At 49.1% G+C, this 15,754-nt stretch overlaps 1 protein-coding gene across 4 annotated transcripts in view; it reads right to left on the bottom strand.

Annotated features, from left to right (window-relative positions):
- The window catches only part of MACF1 (microtubule actin crosslinking factor 1), a 287,679-nt gene that overhangs the window by 263,488 nt on the left and 8,437 nt on the right, over nt 1-15,754 (bottom strand). For 2 of the 4 annotated variants that reach the window (XM_081922836.1, XM_081922838.1), the window contains exon 1: nt 5,153-5,306. The exons of the other annotated variants lie outside the window; for them this stretch is intronic. In XM_081922836.1, coding sequence (XP_081778962.1) covers nt 5,153-5,246 — 94 coding nt within the window. In that variant the 5' untranslated portion in view covers nt 5,247-5,306. Of the gene's footprint in view, nt 1-5,152; nt 5,307-15,754 lie in introns of those variants that run through there. 4 annotated transcript variants of the gene reach the window in all.

Genomic DNA, 15,754 nt, shown 5'->3' with positions numbered 1-15,754 from the left:
CAGCTCTCTCTCCCAGCCCTACCAAGTGGTGCACCTGGGATCTTCTGCATGCAAAAGCAGGTGCTCATTCACTGAGCTATGGTGGCCCTTCCCCGAGGCTGTACGCCAGCTTCCTCTGACACACTGCAGCAGATCCTGGGGCATGAGGCACTCCACATTTTGGCCATGTCAAGCATTTTGCTGTGCCCTCTTCAAGACCAGCAAAGGGACCTGCAGCCCCAGATCTTATTTTGAACAAGTCAGAGGCAGTGAATGAGAGAATTCACTCCCTTCAAAGTATTGGCCCCAGCCCTGTCAAGCCCTTCAAGGCTTGGGACCAGGGTACTTGGAATACCTACCTCCAAACATGCTTGCCTTTTCTCTAAGACCACTGAGCTATAGCCCTCCCCCTAAAAATGAAAGAAAGAAAGCTTCTAGTCCTCGTGGACTAGATTTAAATTGGAAGCTGCCTGATCAAACCACTGGTCTATCTAGGTAAGGTAAAGGACCCCTGGACAGTTACGTCCAGTCAAAGGTGACTATGGAGTTGTGGCGCTCATCTTGCTTTCAGGCAGAGGGAGCCGGCGTTTGTCCACAGACAGCTTTCTAGGGCATGCGGCCAGCATGACTAAACCGCTTCTGGTGCAACGGAACACCATGACGAAAACCAGAGTGCATGGAAACACCGTTCACCTTCCCGCTGGAGTGGTACCTATTTATCTACTTGCACTGGCGTGCTTTCGAACTGCTAGGTTGGCAGGAGCTGGGACAGAGCAACGGGATCTCACCCCATCCCGGGGATTCAAACCGCCGACCTTCCAATCAGCAAGCCTAAGAGGCTCAGTGGTTTAGACCACAGTGCCACCCGCATCCCTACTGGTCTATCTAGGTCGGCACTCTAACACTGAATAGCAATAGCTCTCCAGGGTTTCAGACGGGGAGTATTTTCCTGGCCCTGCCTGGAAATGCCATGGCAGATTGAACTTGAGACCTTCTACGTGCAAAGTAGATGCTCTTATATTAAAACTATGGTCCTTTCTTTTCCTGCTTCCACATATACTTAAACATTATGTTCTGGCATGTTATCTTTGTGAGACACACAGAGAAACATGCAACTACACAGCCAACATAAATATCACAAATAAATAAAAATGTAAAAGTGTGGTGGGCTAGCTGTTCCTCTCAAGGCTGCTGGTCCAAAGGGCTGATCCGATGTCAGACCCCATAGCAATCAGTGCATAGCTCTGCTCATTAAATTAAAAGTGCCATATAAAAGTGATACAGAGGAGGAGCTTTCGTATATTCCAAAGGAGTAACTGAAAAAGAAGAAAGGAGAAAAAGTTCCTCCTTTGCTGCCTTACCTGAGGCAGCTTGCCTCTTCATTTCCACAAGCATGGTAAGAAAACTGCTTTGGAGCTAAGATGCACTCAGTGGTTTGAATTCTACACACACACACACACACCCCACATACACCCCCTCTTTCTTTTGCAGGGTCATTTTCCTAAAGGCTGTCCGGAAGAGACACCCAAGCAGACAATGGTCCATGCCATGAGAAGCGCAGTTCTGGCTAATGTGACATGCTGGTTAATGAAAACCAATTGCCGCCCTGGAATTCACAAGGGGGCTCAGCCCAGCTGGGAATAATCTTGTTTACGATGCCAGCCTAGCAAAGGGAAATTAATGTTTAAGCTGTAAAATCCATCCCCACCCCCTTTTCGTGTCTGTCTGTGTGTGTATGTCTCTTCCAAGGATATGTTCAGTCTTTGCTCTTGAGGGCTGTACATCCAATGAAAGAGAAGCCCAATTTGTTCAGCTAAGGCCAAAGACGGATTTGCTTCTACTGGTGCTCCCTCCCCTCTTTCACCTAATAATGCAGAATAGATTTTCCTGTCCAGAACAAGTTTGCCATTCATTTCCTTCCTCTCCCACCCCATAGACAATTCTCACAATTCTCTCTCTCTCTCTCTCTCTCTCTCTCTCTCTCTGTGTGTGTGTGTGTACTTGTCTAACTTGGCCTGAAGGTGAGAGTTAATGTTGACTTTCAGAAAAAGTTTTAACCTCACCAGACAAGTTTCAGCGCACCCTGTAACTCACTCACTTTCAATTGCCATCAGATAAGCCTGTTGTTTAAAGGGCAGCGGCTCACATCACCCAATGCCCTTTGCGTTACGAGCCTGCTAGAACTGACCGGGGATCCATCCATCCCACTCATGGCCACCCAGATACTCCCTTGCTCGGAAGCTCAACACCAGGGCTTGAAGGCATCAGGCATCACCATCACCTTCTCAGTGTCTGTCCCCATCAGCACCTGGTAAGCAATTGTCTTAGGAAGACCATGACTTTGTCCAGGTCTTTCTTAAAGGAATAGAAGGTGCTTTCCTCATCTAACCTGGCATGGAAATCTACTTATAATCAAGAGGAGCAGCAACTGCTTAAAAATTAATTTGAAGACCTTTTTTTTTTTTAAAAAAAGCCTGCCATTATTTATTCAGTGCGCAGCATTTTACATCATAAGATAAAACAAGACAGGCACTGCACCCCCAGAAACATACAGTCATCACCTCCCAATCTGGTGCCCTCCAAATGTTGTTGGCCCACAACAACATGTCAGCCCCACCCAGCACGAATCAATGGTGAGGGAAGATGGGAGTCAGGTTGGGGAAAACTAGCCTAAAGTGACAGCAGAGGTAAAGCTAACAAGATTGAACCATGGTAAGACAGTTGGGGATTCAGCAAGAGAATTGGAGGGGAAATGGAAGATTTGACTATGGGCTAGGAGAGAGTTGGCACTATACAGGCCTTCTGGGAGCACACTGCATTAAGAGGATGCTGAAAGGAATCACTGATTACCACCAACAGCATATAAGCTTTCAGAGTTTGCACTGGGATGCTCCAACCCCACAACCAGAATGTTCAGTAGAAATTAGGCCGTCCCTTTTCTCAGGAAAAAGCAACATAACTAGGCCTGGCAAATAATACCCCAGATGTTCAAGGACACCTAAACTGTGACCCTCCAAACACTGCTGGACTCCCATCATCCCAGCCCACTGGCTGCTGGGAAACAGTCCAAATCATTCAGGGGGCACCTGGTTGGGGAAGGCTGTTTTATTGAAACTGGAAGCTATTTAACAGCAACCCTGAAGTTTGCTCTCACCATCTACGAAGAACACAAAGTTCTGAAGCTGGCAACTTTGTAGAGCGGCCACCAGATACTGTCTCACATGACCTACGTTTCTTAAGCTGTTTTCCAGGACCCAGTTCCAGTCTGGACAGTTTGCAAGGTTGTTCTTAAGGGCGTTTTTCCTCCCTTGCACTATCTATCTTGAGAGTGACGTCTGATTAGGGAAGTGAGCTCCAGCAACGTGCAACTGTGCAGTATGGCAAGGACACCAAATCAAGGCAGCAACCCAGCCAGTTTCCCAATGAAGAAAAAGAAGTCAGTTGAGTTCAGCAGTGATTTAGACAAGCAAGCACTCAACTCTCCAGCGGCAGTTTTAGCAGGACAAAACCTGTGTTTCATTGTGGATTTCCCAGTTTTTACTTTCATCCCCCAATGTTGTGAAGTCTCGATACTGAATAGAGAGCTATTCCTCACTTTTAGCATTTTTTTTTAATACAGAAGACGTTTTGAACAGGTGAAAGGATTATAGTCATTATGCCACCCACCCACCTGCCATAAAAAAAAACTGTTTAGCACAGCTATGCCTCCCAAGTTTATGGGGGAAATGGTAGGCTTGGAAGCTGCCTTGTTGTATCTTCCAGATCCACTTTCCCTCTGCACGGACTTCACCAATAAGACACAGGAAGCCGTCGTTATACCAAGGGAATTCATTGCTCTGTCTAGCTTATTGTCTACACTGACTGGCAGCAGCTCTCCAGGTTCTCAGGGCGGAGTCCTTTCCCAGACCAACCTGGAGATGGGTTGGAGAACTGGACCTAGGGCCTTCTGCACATGCTCTGTGACTGAACGGCAGCCCTTTCAGCAAAGGAGACTCCCACACCCATATCCGCTTTGATCGCAAAAAAAATTTGACTCCCTTGTGGTAAGTTCGTTGACTGCACAATGCATATGCTTTGGACAGCCTCCACCCTACTCCCCAGGTGTTCTGGACTACAACTCCCATCAGCCCCAGCGAGCAGGTGATGGGAGGCAGAGTCCAAAACACCTGGAGGAAAATCAGGTAGGAAGGGGAAGAATATACGGGTGATGATAATAATGTACTGCATGCCTGCAGGGACAGACAGAAAAGCCACATCAAGGAAGAAAAGAGTCTACATGGGAACGTGCACACCCACCGCCTGCCCGTGCAACCAACAAACCACACCAGAAATCACACGGGCCGCCACGAAGGAGCCTCGACAGCAACTGGCTTTTGAGTTCCTATGACCCCATCGCGGTGATCTGAATGGAAGGGCGTGTAGGCGCCTCGTTGTTGTTGCTTTAGCGGCAACCAAAGTTAAATGGAAGGCGTCATTCTCCGTTCTTCTAAAGAGGAGCAGCCAAGCGGGGCAGGGAGAGCTCCCGAGGCCCCGGGTGGGGCAAGTCCAGGCGCTCCTTTTGCGAGAGACCCGCACGCGGCTCGCCTGCGGGCCCATCAACAAAGGGAAAGCCGCTTCTGGGCAGCCCTTGGCTGAGAGGCGGAGGAGGACCGGGCCCGCTCGGGCCTGGAAGGATGGAGCGGGAGGGGGCGCCGCCGTCCTTCTCCTCCCCCGGCAGACACACACCCCAGCACCGCACTTCGGCGCGGAGCCAGCAGGCAGCCCTTCCCCGGCCAGCCCCAGAATGCAGGCGAGGAGGCGCTGCGCGAAGCAGGCCGGCAAACAGCGTCCAGAGGCAGGAAGGGATCTCCAGGCAAAGAGGCTGAAGGGAGGAGCCCGCCGGACCGCGGCCGAGCCCCCCAACGCGCACCGGACCAGGCTTCCCCGCCGCCGCCCTCCCCGGCAGGAATTCTGACAGCCAGGCTGGAACCCTCTCCTTGCCCCCCCCCCACTTTAGCATCCTTCGGCGCCTCCCCCGCCCAAGCATCCCTATCGCCCGTGGGGAGCCCACCTGGGCCGGGGTGTGTGTGTGTTATTAAGGCAGCCTGCTCAGGGTAGGGAAGGAGAAGGAACGGGGGGGGCGCCCACCCGCCCGCCGGCGCCGCTCCCTTCTCCGAAGTAGCCGCGAGCCCACCTTTGTAGCGCTCCAGGACATCCTCGTAGGCCTGCACGAACTCCTTCTCCTGGCTGCGGTTGAGCGGCAGCTTGCCCGGCACGTAGCCGGCCATGGCGCTGCCCGCCCCGGACCGGGCCAGACCAGCTGGCGGGCGGGAGCGCGGGCGAGGGAGCGGCGATCCCTTTGTGCCGAGCCTGGTGCCTGCCTGCCTGCCTGCCTGCTGGCTGCGCGTCGGGCGAGGAAGGCGAGAGGCGGCCGGGCGCTGGAGCTCCGCGGCGTCGGCGTCTCCCTGCCGCCGGCTCTGCTCCTTACTCCTGCTGCTGCTGCTCCTTCCTTCCTTCCGCCTCGTCTCCTCCTCCTTCTCTTCCCGGCCTCCCGGCTCAGGCTCCACCCGCTGCTGTCAGGGAGGCCCAGGCCAGCCCCCGGCTCGGCGGCTCTCCTTCTTATTCTGCCGGCCCGGCAGGAGCCTGCTCAGCCCGGCACAGCCCGAGTGGCGGCGGAGGCGACGCCCGGCGGCCGGCCGCCGAACTGCAGAGGCAGAGCGAGGGCAGAACCCGGCTGGCGCCACTTGGGGCGGATCCGCATCAGGAGCTGGGCTAGCCGGGAATCAGGTGCGACCACCGGACCCAGGGGCCCGAAGGCAAGGGGAAAGGCCCCGGGATGTCAGGAGGCCTCGAGATCCAGAAGAGAGGCGCGAGGCAACGGCCCGAACTAGAGGCGGAAAGGAAAAGAGGAGGACAGACTGGGACAGAAAAGCAAACTGGATCCGAAGAAGAGCAGAAGGGCGGGATGCAAACCCAGAAGGGGTTGGTTGGATTGCCCCCGCCCACAATCCAAGAAGCCTCAAAGCCCGGAGGGAGCGGGGACAGCCCACCCCCCAAGTACCACCCGAATCCTTTCTGGTGAAAGAAACAGAAAAGGATGGGGGCAGCGGACAAAGAAGTCAGGAACTCACCCCAGATCTAAATTTGTGGCAGGCCCTCCCTCTTCCTGATCCCAAGCCCTTTTGCTGCTTTTAGGAGGAAAGGCAACATGGTGCAACACTCAATGCACACCCACTCCAGTCCTTGTAGGTGATCAGGCTGTTGAATCTAACTTCTGCCCTGGTGATGTCCTCCATCACACCTGAGGGCTTGATGTGGCATATAGAGGTCTGCCCACCCTGCCCTCCTAGCATCCACCTCAACTCAGTCAAATGGCAGGGCTGATCATTTTCAGCAGAACCATGCCCAGCACCCCACCTCCACGCCTGGCCTGGCCTTCACCAGCCCTGACAGCTGAATCTTGCAACCACACGCTGCCAAATCCTAACTTCTCACCTGTCCAGTTACGGGTCCCAATAATGGCATCGATTCTGCCAGTCCTGCGGGGTCCCACACTTCATTGACACTAGAAGAATGTTCCAAACTAGTGGCCATGTCATAGCTCTTGCATGCTGTTGGAGTTGATGGTTGGTGCAAGATGAGGCCCCTTGAAGGATGAAGCCCCATCACAGAGCCCCAAAAGGCTGGGTTGCCACAAAGGCAACATTTGGGGTCTCAAATTTCAGCAGCGCCCTGTGCAACACTAACATTCACCCCCCAACTCCCATGCTCCATTCTAAAGCATTGTTTCGGCATCTCCTGCAGTGCCCCTGAGGCTCTGTGCCCAGTGTGACCAAACTGGTCATGCTCCCCTAAATCCGCCTCTGGCTGCCAAGAGTCAGAGGCATTCAGCGTGAGTTGTATGATGACATTTATTCCACTTTTGAAGTAGGCAAGTGTTTAGTCATTGGCAACCCAGTGCCTTCCAGATGGTTCCCACGGGCTGCTAATTGTTGTATTCTTATGGACCTGGAGAGCACCAGGTATTTCTGAGGTATGGGCAGCGGTAAACTGCAATCCTATGTTCACTTGCTTAAATTGTTTCCCCTCTCCCTTCATTTTCCATATAGCTTGTCAAAACCTTCCTGAGCTTGGATCTGCATTGCAAACTGGCTCCTCCTCCGGCTTTTTTCCTTGAGCAAACCTTGCACCCCATTGAAGGCATTCTTCACATCGCTGGTTCAAGGAGAAATCCACCTTGTTTCTCCAGGCACCCTGCAGGAGTGGCTGTTTTGCTACCTAGGCACTTTGTCTTAATTAATTAGCATCTTCCCAAACCAGGTAGCGTTAGAAGCTAACACTTCCTTAAGCCAAGGTGGGGAGGGCAGAGGTCAGTGTTGCTGCTGGTACTCCTTCATGTCTGAGCTTCTTGTGTCCCACCAAGCCAAAAACATTCCACCAAGAATTCAACAAACCTTCTGGGACAGCGGGGATGGGGAGGGGGCAGTAAACAAAAGCAGGAGGCAAGAGTTGGCCAGTAAACAAAAGCAGGGGGCAAGAAAGGCCACATACCAGGCAGGTGGGCTGGAAGTAGCTCAGGCCTGTGCCACTGTTCACCCAGAATGTGATCAGTGCAAAAATAGATGTCTATGATGGTCATGTGCAATGATCTGCTTTCGGTGAAGAGAATCTGTCATAGTTGAAGAGGGACCTGGCAGCAAATGAACTGAAGAGTTTGAGCGACATCTGGTGGGAAATCCTGAGAGGTGCAAGACCCCAGAAAAGAAACCGCTTACTTTGTTATTTGGGAAGCTAGAATGTGCCCACTGACATAAATAAAGGGGATGGCAGAAATTGCCTGGAAATTAAAGCCGGGTCCCCCCTCCCCGCGAAAAGGAGTGAAGTATGAGATAAGTTCCTGACTGCTGTGGACCCCAAATGTCTCCAGCTGGAAACCCTGTTTTACTGAGGCAGGGTGAAAGAGTTCTCTGTATGTGCACAAAGCAGCTACACTTTCATCAAGGGTCAATTAGCAGGAGAGTCCAAAGATTCTCTTTGTGGGATTTCCTGTGATGACACAAGACCACAAGCTGGTGGGGCTGCAATGAGTGGCAGGTAGAGGCAGGCAAATTTTACCCGTAGCTGTGGCACACACATGGCAGAGCAAAGTTGCTTGCGCAGAAGAACTCACTGAATTGTGCCCTTTATCAATTTGTGTATGGGGGCAGTCACTTGGGCAATGGATGGGTTGAATTTATATACTCCATTGCTGCATTGAGCACCAAAATGTTTTGGAGCAACCCTGGGGGTTTTCAGAAGTGAATGAGTGTCCTGCACACAAAGTGATTGAGGGCATTCTTTGATGGCATAAGGCAGAGTAATAATTATTAAAATTAAAAAAACTAGGCCCAGTGAAGACATGGCCTTTGTAACATAATATTCTCTTCACAACAGAAAGTGTTAAAAAACTTAAGTCTTTTTCAGCTTGATAAAGTTGATAGTCTTTACTTTTTTATTTTAACTCATTCTATGTGCATGTTTTATAGTGTTGTTTTTCATCTTTCAATTTTTGTCTGTTGCTGTGATTGTTCTCTCTGTTTTATATACATTATAACATGCAATAATAATAACAACTTTAAGCCCCCTCAAAAAAAACCTTAGTCTTTTTTTGAGGGGGAGAACTCCCTTCAAAACGGGCATCTTGAGACCCACCGTCCTATTTACAGATGGGGATAGGTGGAGCCAAACCAGGAGTAGTCAGCTATATATATTTCCTCCCCCCCCCCCCGTCTCTGTAACCATGGCAACCAACAGAATGGTTACTCAGCCATCTGCGTTACAATGGCAACGCGAAAAGCGCCTTATTCCATTCCAGTTTCAATCTCTCATGAGCTGACTGGCATGATAATTCTCCTCAGTGTTCCCCCAAGCAGACTACATAAGCAAAACTTGAGGTGCTGGGGTTTTGAGGGGAGGAGGCCTCTGCATCCCTTGCAGGCGATACTGAGGTACAATGCAGAGAGCTGAACCCTTACGACACCCACCATGGTTCTCTGCACCAACGCTCACTCCCCCCCCCAAATGCACGCATTTCAAAAAAGCCATTTTCACCCTTGAAACTTTGTTACTGAAAGTAACCCCAAAAGGAGGAGTAGGGATTAAGTGGTTTGTCAAAGAAAAGGTGTAGAACTCAACCACTCCAGGCCACATTTTATAAATTCTGCACGCGCGCACACACCACTTTGTAGGAAATTGGGAACATCTGGGTTGGGTCCTGCTGCTCTCACTGTCCTGTCTAGCTGCATCCTGACAGCACAATACTACACATGTCTACATGGAAGTAAGCCCCGCTGAATTTCAGGCAAATGTGTACAGGATTGCATCAAATAAACACTACCTCAGTAATCCCAGGAATGCTGTAATGTAGACCAGCATTATTAGGCCCACGTTACTTGAGGACTGAGGCTGAGATTCAGCAGCTTGTGTAAAGAGCAAGTATCAATTCAGCGCTAAGCTCAGAACCCAGGGATTGCCAGTTCATAGCACATGCTCTTAACCAGTTCTCAGAGTGGGTTGGTGAAGCATTTTGTTCTTTTGTTTTTAAAGTGTTCTACTTGGCACACTCCAGCCCAATTCAAGCACCCTGAAGTACAAAAGGAGAGATGCCAGCGTGATTTGCCTATCCTGTACAGTGGTACCTCAGGTTAAGTACTTAATTCGTTCCGGAGGTCCGTACTTAACTTGAAACTGTTCTTATCCTGAAGCACCACTTTAGCTAATGGGGCCTCCCGCTGCCGCCGCGCTGCCGGAGCACGATTTCTGTTCTCATCCTGAAGCAAAGTTCTTAACCCCAGGTACTATTTCTGGGTTAGCGGAGTCTTTAACCTGAAGCGTATATAACCTGAAGCGTATGTAACCTGAGGTACCACTGTACAAAAGATCTTGTTTGTCACTCATCTGCAAGTGCAGAGGATGAAGTAGGATTTGCAAGCATTTTTCCTGCTGAAGGGGAAGAAGGGCCAGTCGTGAAATGTTGATGCAATGCAGCTGCAGGGTGGGAACAGGACATCAGTTGTGTCAGTGCAAAGCACCTCCAGTACTGCCTAGCATAGCAGAGGTACTCTGTGCTGCAGGACCGTGGAGAGAAAGTGGGCCTGGGTGTCATGAGCCCCTTGATCCTGAGTGGCATGGGACCAGAGTGGCCTGAGGGAGAATGGGTATGTGCCTTAGGGAAGGAGACATAGTTCCTCTAGCTCCCTGTCCTGCCCCATTCATGGAACAGAGGGAATCTCTATCAATAGGGGAGGGTGCTGGCCAGACAGGAAAGGGGGCGGAAGAGCCACAGGGCTCATCTCCTTCCCATCACCAAGAACCCAGCACTGCCACTGCCACTGGCAGCAGATCCACCACCCTTGGGTGCCTCAAAGCTCCTTAGCAGCTTCATAGGAAGAAAGAGACTTGTAAGTGAGGACACTGTGTCTCACCTTTAAAAGCAGGTGGGATGGGTGTGACTGTTTGTCAAGAAATGTTTGCAGCTGCCATCCAACCTGTCTTTAAAGGGGTTCAGCCCAGATTTCAGAGCTCCATTGCTTTTCAACAACTTTCCAACAAACTTTGCAGGGGGTGGGGCAGGGATTATGGGGTTTCAACTTCAGTAGACAAAAATTCAGTAGAAGATATTGGGGTTTCTCCCCCCTTTTTTAAAAAAAACCTCCAAATGTGTGGCAAATCTGGTTTTGAAACTTATTACCTTCTTTTTTTAAAGCTTGTAAAAAGGTAAAGGTAAAAGACCCCTGACAGTTAAGTCCAGTCACGAATGACTCTGGGGTTGCAGCGCTCATCTCGCTTTACTGGCCGAGCTGGCTTTATGTGGCCAGCATGGCTAAGCTGCTTCTGGCGAACCAGAGCAGCGCACGGAAATGCCGTTTACTCCCCCCCCGGAGCGGTACCTATTTATCTACTTGCTCTTTGACGTGCTTTCGAACTGCTAGGTTAGCAGGAGCAGGGACTGAGCAACATGAGCTCACCCCGTCACGGGGGTTCGAACTGCCGATCTTCCAATTGGCAACCCCTAGGCTCAGTGCTTTAGACCACAGCACTTATAGAATGTTTTAAATACTACTGAATATGAATTTCCAAAGCATATCTTGGATGGTCCGAAAGGGAGGTTCCTCACTATCAATAACCCCCAGGTGGTTGTTACTAAAACAAACAAACCCATAAGCTTAAGCGAGAGATGCGCAAATTAATAGAGCCTCCAAATTATAAATTGGCTCTTTCTACAGTATCTAGCCTCTACCTGGCATTTATTTACCAAGTGTTTCACCTCTGCCTAAATGAGGCAAACGTGAATTCGTCCCTTATTTTCAGGAGACTCATTTATTTTAAGACACATCATGTACTTCAGATCATCACCTTACCAGAAAAATAAACCAGGTCTCCTTTTTTTTAGAACATCCCATCTCCAGAAAAGACACTCTGCACAGTGTTGCTTATTTCAGCTGTCAACTTTACCCTAAAAATAAGTAAAGCATCTGTCATGCTTAGAGCACGACAGGGAAGTGAGCATGGGGGGGGGGCGGGTTCCTGCACAATTTCAGCTGCAGCCTGACCTGCATTTTTGCCTCCCTGTTGCTTTCAATTGTCTGCATTTTGATTTGGCCTCAATGCTACTTAATGACAATTGTTGTCAATTACCATTCACTTCCTAAGCATGTTTTGGAGCACAAAGTTCTCCTTTGTTTGTCCTTAACTTTCATTTATCCTCTCACACACACATCATATTTCCACCACAGCCCCGCCAAACATGACTCTCTGCCAAGTGCTTATTATTGAAGTTGCATGTATTTAAATACATTAATAATATGCAAACTAACAAGGCTTGGGAAGGAACTCATTCCCACCCACCCCCAGGAAAAAGAGAAGAAAATCACCTCTTTGCTCCTGGGCTTCTTAGTGGCACATCCCTGTTCCCAGGTGGAAACTAGAATAGTTGCAAATAACACAGAGCACCCAATAGTATAGAGCACCAAATCATAATGGGAATGCAAAAATATTCACAACTTCATCAAGTAAACGAGAGTGCTCTTCCTTTTTCTAAAGTGCTGTCCTCAGCAATATCCCCCTTCCAGTCCTCAAATTTCAGCTCTCAAATTGTGGGTTTTTTATATAAACAAATAGATTTATTGCAATCAACATCTGAGGCCCTTCTTTGTGTGCTTCCTCCACCAGAGGTCCAGAGGGGAGCATCGCGAGTATGGGCCTTTTCTGCAGTGGCTCCCCATTTGTGGAATGCTCTCCCTGAGGAGACTCACTTGGTGCCTTCATTGCATATCTTTAGGTGCCAGGCAAAAACATTCCTCTTCTCCCAGGCCTTTGGCTAATTTAACAATATGTTGCCTTTTAACCTGCAGGGTGGTGGTGGGGGTATTGTTTTTGTTATTATGGTATGTATTTTTGTGTTTTTATAATGTAAACTGCCCTGTGATTCTGGGATGAAGGGCAGTACAGTCATACCTCATGTTACGGATGCTTCAGGTTATGTGGTTTCGGGTTGTGGACCGCGGGAAAGCCGGAAGTACCGGAATGGGTTACTTCCAGGTTTCTCCACTCGCACATGCGCAGAAGCACTAAATCATGCTTCACGCATGCGCAGAAGCACAAAATCGTGCCGGCGCCTGCACAGACATGGCGCTCCAGGATGCGAACGCTGTGGGTTGCGGACGTGCCTCCATTACGGATTACATCCGCAACCCACTGTATAGAAATTTAATACATAAATCATATATAGGGCTCGTCAACCTGGGAAGGCAACCCATCTAGGAGAAGGAAGACTCTGTTCCTAAATTTCTGGTACCTTGCAGGATATTTTTAGGAGAAGAAAAGGTTTAGGAGTAAACTCTACACAAATCTGGAGTGGAGTCCATAAGACGGTTGAATGGCACTTGTATGCCTCCTTCTGGCAATTCCTGCAGCCAAGCTGGTGCTAAACATATTGTTCTGCTTTCCTTTGGACCATATCAGTGAGGCCAAGAGGGGATTTTTGTTGTCTCGGCAGTCCAAGACCTCCATACACACTGCCCAGGAAGGATACTTTGGTATGGTTAACACAGCAGTTTGACTTCACCCCTGGAGGCGCACTCCCTCGTTTCTCAAGAAAGATGCTAACAACATAAACCTGTCAAAGGACAACACGCAATTTCATTGTATCCAGCTTGACGAAATAAGATGCTTCATTTGGGATATACAAGAGGTTGCTTATTTACTTTAAGCAGCATGTAAAATTGTGATTACCGGTAACTATTGGCTAGCCTAGAGATGACACCTCTAGGACTGCAGCAGGAGGGGACAGTTCTCTCATCAGTTTCCTGATGATACAAAATTGTTTGAGGTTGTTAAACCAAAAAGAAATTGTGAAGGGGATCTCTCCAAACTGAGGGCAGGAAAAAGGCAATTGCAATTCAGTGTAAACTAGTGTAAAGTAATGCACATTTTGGGGGGGGGGATCATTAATTCCACATAGAGGCTCATGGGGGTCTGAACTGGCAGTGACTGGCCAAGAATGAGACCTTGGGGTCAACTGAGCTGTAGACCTAGCATGTGGCAATTGTGAAGAAGGCCAATTTCACTCTAAGGATTAATAGGCAATAAATTAAAATAAAACTGCCAGGTAAAGGGACTCCTGACCATTAGGTCCAGTCGCGGACGACTCTGGGGCTGCAGCGCTCATCTCGCTTTATTGGCCAAGGGAGCCGGCGTACAGCTTCCGGGTCATGAGGCCAGCATTACTAAGCAGCTTCTGGCGAACCAGAGCAACGCACGGAAACGCCCTTTACCTTCCCGCCAGAGCGGTATCTATTTATCTACTTGCACTTTGACGTGCTTTCGAACTGCCAGGTTGACAGGAGCAGGGACATAGCAATGGGAGCTCACCCCATCATGGGGATTCGAACCACCGACCTTCTGATCAGCAAGCCCTAGGCTCTGTGGTTTAACCCACAGTGCCACCTGCGTCCCTCTGTCAATATAATGAAGCCATTATACAAATCAGTGGTGTGACTCTATTTGGGATACTACATGCAGTTGTGGTCACCTCACTTCAAAAAACGATATTGTAGAGCTGGAAAAGCTTCAGAAAAGGACAGCCCAAATGATTCAAGGGATGGAGCAGCTCCCCTATAAAGAAACGCTGTAGAATGTGGGACTTTTTGGTTTAGAGAAAAGGCCAAGTAAGAGGTGACATGACAGAAGTTCATAAAAATTATGCATGGCATGGAGGAAGGGGATAGAGAAATGTTTTTCTCCTTCTTTCACAACACTAGAATTTGTGAACATCCAATGAAATGGAATCTAGAAGACCCTCAGGATTCCTTCCAACTCTACCATTCTACAATTCAATGATTCAATGGGACAGATAAAAGAAAGTACTTCTTCATGTTCAACGTTAAACTGCCACAGGAGGCGGTGTTGGCCACCAAATTGGACAGCTTTAAAAGAGAATTAGACAATTTCACAGAAGACAAGGCTATGAATGAATGAATGAATGAATGAATCTTTATTTGCATCAGCCATCGGCCATAGCAATAAAACAAGGCTATCAATGGCTACTAGCCACAATGGTTTTATTCTACCTCCAGTGTCAGAGGCAGTATACCTCTGAATACCAACTGCTAGGAGTAGGTGGGGAGTGTGCTGATGCGCTCCTGTTTGACTTGCAGGCTTCCCATTGGAGCATTGGGTTGGCCACAGGATGCTGGACTACATGGCCCTTTGCCCTGATTCAGCAGGCTCCTGCTTATGGCTATATTTGCACTTCATATGTGTGAACATGTCAACTTTGCTAATGATTTGGACAAGGAAGTGGACAGCAGGCTTATCAAAACCTACAGCTGCTATAAACCTGGGAAGGACTGCAATCACAGAGGATAAACTAGGACATGAACAGTGGAATTAAATTACTAGAGTTTGATTAAAACATCTGCTTGCCAGATGTCCCTTATTTGATGGGACTGCCCCCTCTAGTGTGCAGTGGAATGACCAATGCACCCCTTGTCTGAACAATTTATACCTTGTCAACACTGACCCACAACAAATGGCCCCTTTCCCCAGTGTCCATTTTTACTTCTTTTGGAGTATGGGACTGTATTAACACTGCTTATTTCCCCCCAAAAGGTGTAGCAGCTCAATCCATCATTCCAGCAGAAAGCTATCCTTCCCCCAGCCCCTAAATGAGGCGAGTGTCATTAATGTTGAAGGCAGCCATCATCCGCTGCTGCATTCATGGAAATGTCTCCCTTAAGGAGATGGTGACAGCACAAGGAGTCAGCCAGAGCTGCCTTTGTTGCCATTTTGCCTCTGAACCATTTACCTGATGCCCCCTAGAGTGACAGAATAAGGCAGGCCTGCTGAGGAAATGAAAGCAGTGACTGCCCATGAGAGAACTTGCGATGAACCAGGACGCTCAGAAGAGACCAACAAGTTATCTGTATTTATTCACTGCATTCTTATAAACATGCTCTTCAGAGATGCAAAATTTCCTCCTCTCCCCCTTTCTCTGCCTTTGTACATCTTGAGAGCTGATGAGGCTTAATTAATAGTCCTGGATGAGTGAGTGGCTACTCCAGGCTGCTGAAGCTTGTATCCTACCCCACCTGCCTGAATTGAGGATGAAGAAAAAAAGGGAAAGGACTGAGGAAAAGGAAAAGAAGCCTGGCTTTAGAAGCTGGGTGAGAAGTTACCTTGAGGGGGAGTCTGCATTGCTATGCTGTTACATTCGGGGGACTGGTGCTGTTTTAGATCTAATATTGCCCCTCTGGTG

The sequence above is a fragment of the Podarcis melisellensis genome (genome assembly GCF_964234715.1).
Source record: "Podarcis melisellensis genome assembly, chromosome: 8".
Taxonomy (NCBI): domain Eukaryota; kingdom Metazoa; phylum Chordata; class Lepidosauria; order Squamata; family Lacertidae; genus Podarcis; species Podarcis melisellensis.
This window is presented reverse-complemented; position numbering and strand designations above follow the sequence as displayed.